Source organism: Ailuropoda melanoleuca, chromosome X (genome assembly GCF_002007445.2).
Source record: "Ailuropoda melanoleuca isolate Jingjing chromosome X, ASM200744v2, whole genome shotgun sequence".
Taxonomy (NCBI): Eukaryota; Metazoa; Chordata; class Mammalia; order Carnivora; family Ursidae; genus Ailuropoda; species Ailuropoda melanoleuca.
In genome coordinates, this window is record NC_048238.1 from 37783030 (window position 1) to 37785023 (window position 1994).

Genomic DNA, 1994 nt, shown 5'->3' on the forward strand with positions numbered 1-1994 from the left:
CCTCGCTGGCTGTCTCTATCTCTGTCGAATAAATAAATAAAATCTTTAAAAAAAAAAGAGTTATAGTGAAGCAATCCAGAATTAGCCACTGCAGCATAAAAAATTCTTTTGAGCTGAGGTCGTTTGAGTTCCTGAAATCCCTTATTTGCCTAAAAACAAAACCTTTCAAAAGAACTCAATTGTCATAAATCCCCTCCCAGGGAACAACTCTAATCTTCTCTTTTTGGAGTGAAGTCAGCACCACACCCAAGCAGACATTATAACAGAACTATCATATCTCCTATCTATTCTCCTAAGGGCCTATTTATCTTTCCAAAAAGTCACTTGTTTTTCAACAAGTTGCTCTTTCTCCCCACCCCCACTTCTAAGAAGTCATTTGGTGTCCCAGAAGTGCCCCTGTGCCCCTCCCCATCCACTACTAAGATGGTAAGTGAGCCCCAAATTCTAATCAACAACTTGAGTCATATTTCTTTGTGTGAGTCTATAATTAAATCAGTTTTTTCTCTTATTAATCTGTTTTTTTTTCATTTTATTTTGCAGGCCTCCAAGCCTTAAACGTAAGAGAGTAAAGGAAAGTTTTTTCTCAATGGCTACAAATCCAACAAATGAGATAGAATGGAATCAAACATTTTTTGATTAAACCAAAAGAGGGAAGAGAAACAAAACAGAAAAATAGACAAATAGAAAATAGCAAGACAATAGATTTAAATTTGATCTTATCAATAACTACATTAAATGTAAGTAATCTAAATACATCAATTAAAAGGAAGTAATTGTCAAGTTGGATTAAAAAAGAAAAACAAGACGCAACTAAGTGCTGCCTGTAAGAAAGATACTACAAATATAAAAACATATATAGGTCAAAAATTTTAAAAGAAGAAAATATACCATGGTAACTAACACCAATGAAAAGAAAGCTGGAATGGCTTTATTTTATTTATTTTATTTTTATTTGACAGAGAAAGAGAGAGCACAAGCAGGGGAGCAGCAGAGGGAGAGGGAGAAGCAGGCTCCACACTGAGCAGGGAGCCTGACGTGGGGCTCAATCCCAGGACCCTGAGATCACGACCTGGGCCAAAGGCAGATGCTTAACAGGCTGAGCCACCCAGGAACCCCTGGAATAGCTTTATTATCAGACAATGTAGATTTCAGAGGGAAGAATATTACCAGGGATAAGGAAATTCAGTTCATAATGATAAAGGGGTCAATTCATCAGGAGGACATGACAGTCCTAAATGTTTATATAGCTACGGCATTTCAAAATACATGGAGCAAAAACTGATAGAACTGTAAGGAGAAATACACAAAATCACAATTACAGGCAGAAATTTCAGTTTCTTCCTTTTAATACTTTTCAGAACGAGTAGACAGAAAATCAGTAAGGATATAGATTTTAACAACATGACCTAATTGACATTTATAGAACATTCCACCAAAGAAGTGTAGAGTGCACATTATTTCCAAGTGCACATGATACATTTACCAAGATAGACCATATTCTGAGCCATAAAACTAGTTTCAGTTAGTTTAAAAGGATACAAGTCATACATGTATATCCTCTAACTACAGGGAATTAAATTAGATTGTCAGAGGGATCTTTGGAAAATCCCCAAATATTTGAAACTAAATAAGGCCCTTCTAAATAACCTGTAGATCAAAGAAGAAATCAAAGAAAAATAAGAAAGTAACTGAATGAAAATAAAATTCGTGGGATGCCATTAAAGCAGTACTTAGGAGGATTTTTGAGCACTAAAAGCCTATATTAGAAAAGAAAAAAGGGCCTCAAATCAATGACTTCAGCCTCCACACTAAAAAACTAGAAAAGGAGAGCACACTAAGCCCAAAGTAGAAGAAAGGAAATAATAATCAGAGCAGAAAACAATAAAAAGAAAACAGAAAAACACTAGAGAAAATTAATGAAATGACAAGCTGCTTCTCTGAGATCAATAAAATTGATTAATCTCTAGCCAGACTGATCAGGAAAAAAAAAAAAA

General features: G+C 34.9%; 1 protein-coding gene across 1 annotated transcript in view; it reads right to left on the reverse strand.

Annotated features, from left to right (window-relative positions):
- EFHC2 (EF-hand domain containing 2) overlaps window positions 1–1994 on the reverse strand; it is a 198254-nt gene continuing 196260 nt past the window's right edge. The window contains exon 15 of the mRNA XM_034648783.1: window positions 1–21. Within this exon, the coding sequence (XP_034504674.1) occupies window positions 16–21 (6 nt within the window). The 3' untranslated portion in view covers window positions 1–15. The remainder of the gene's footprint in view (window positions 22–1994) is intronic.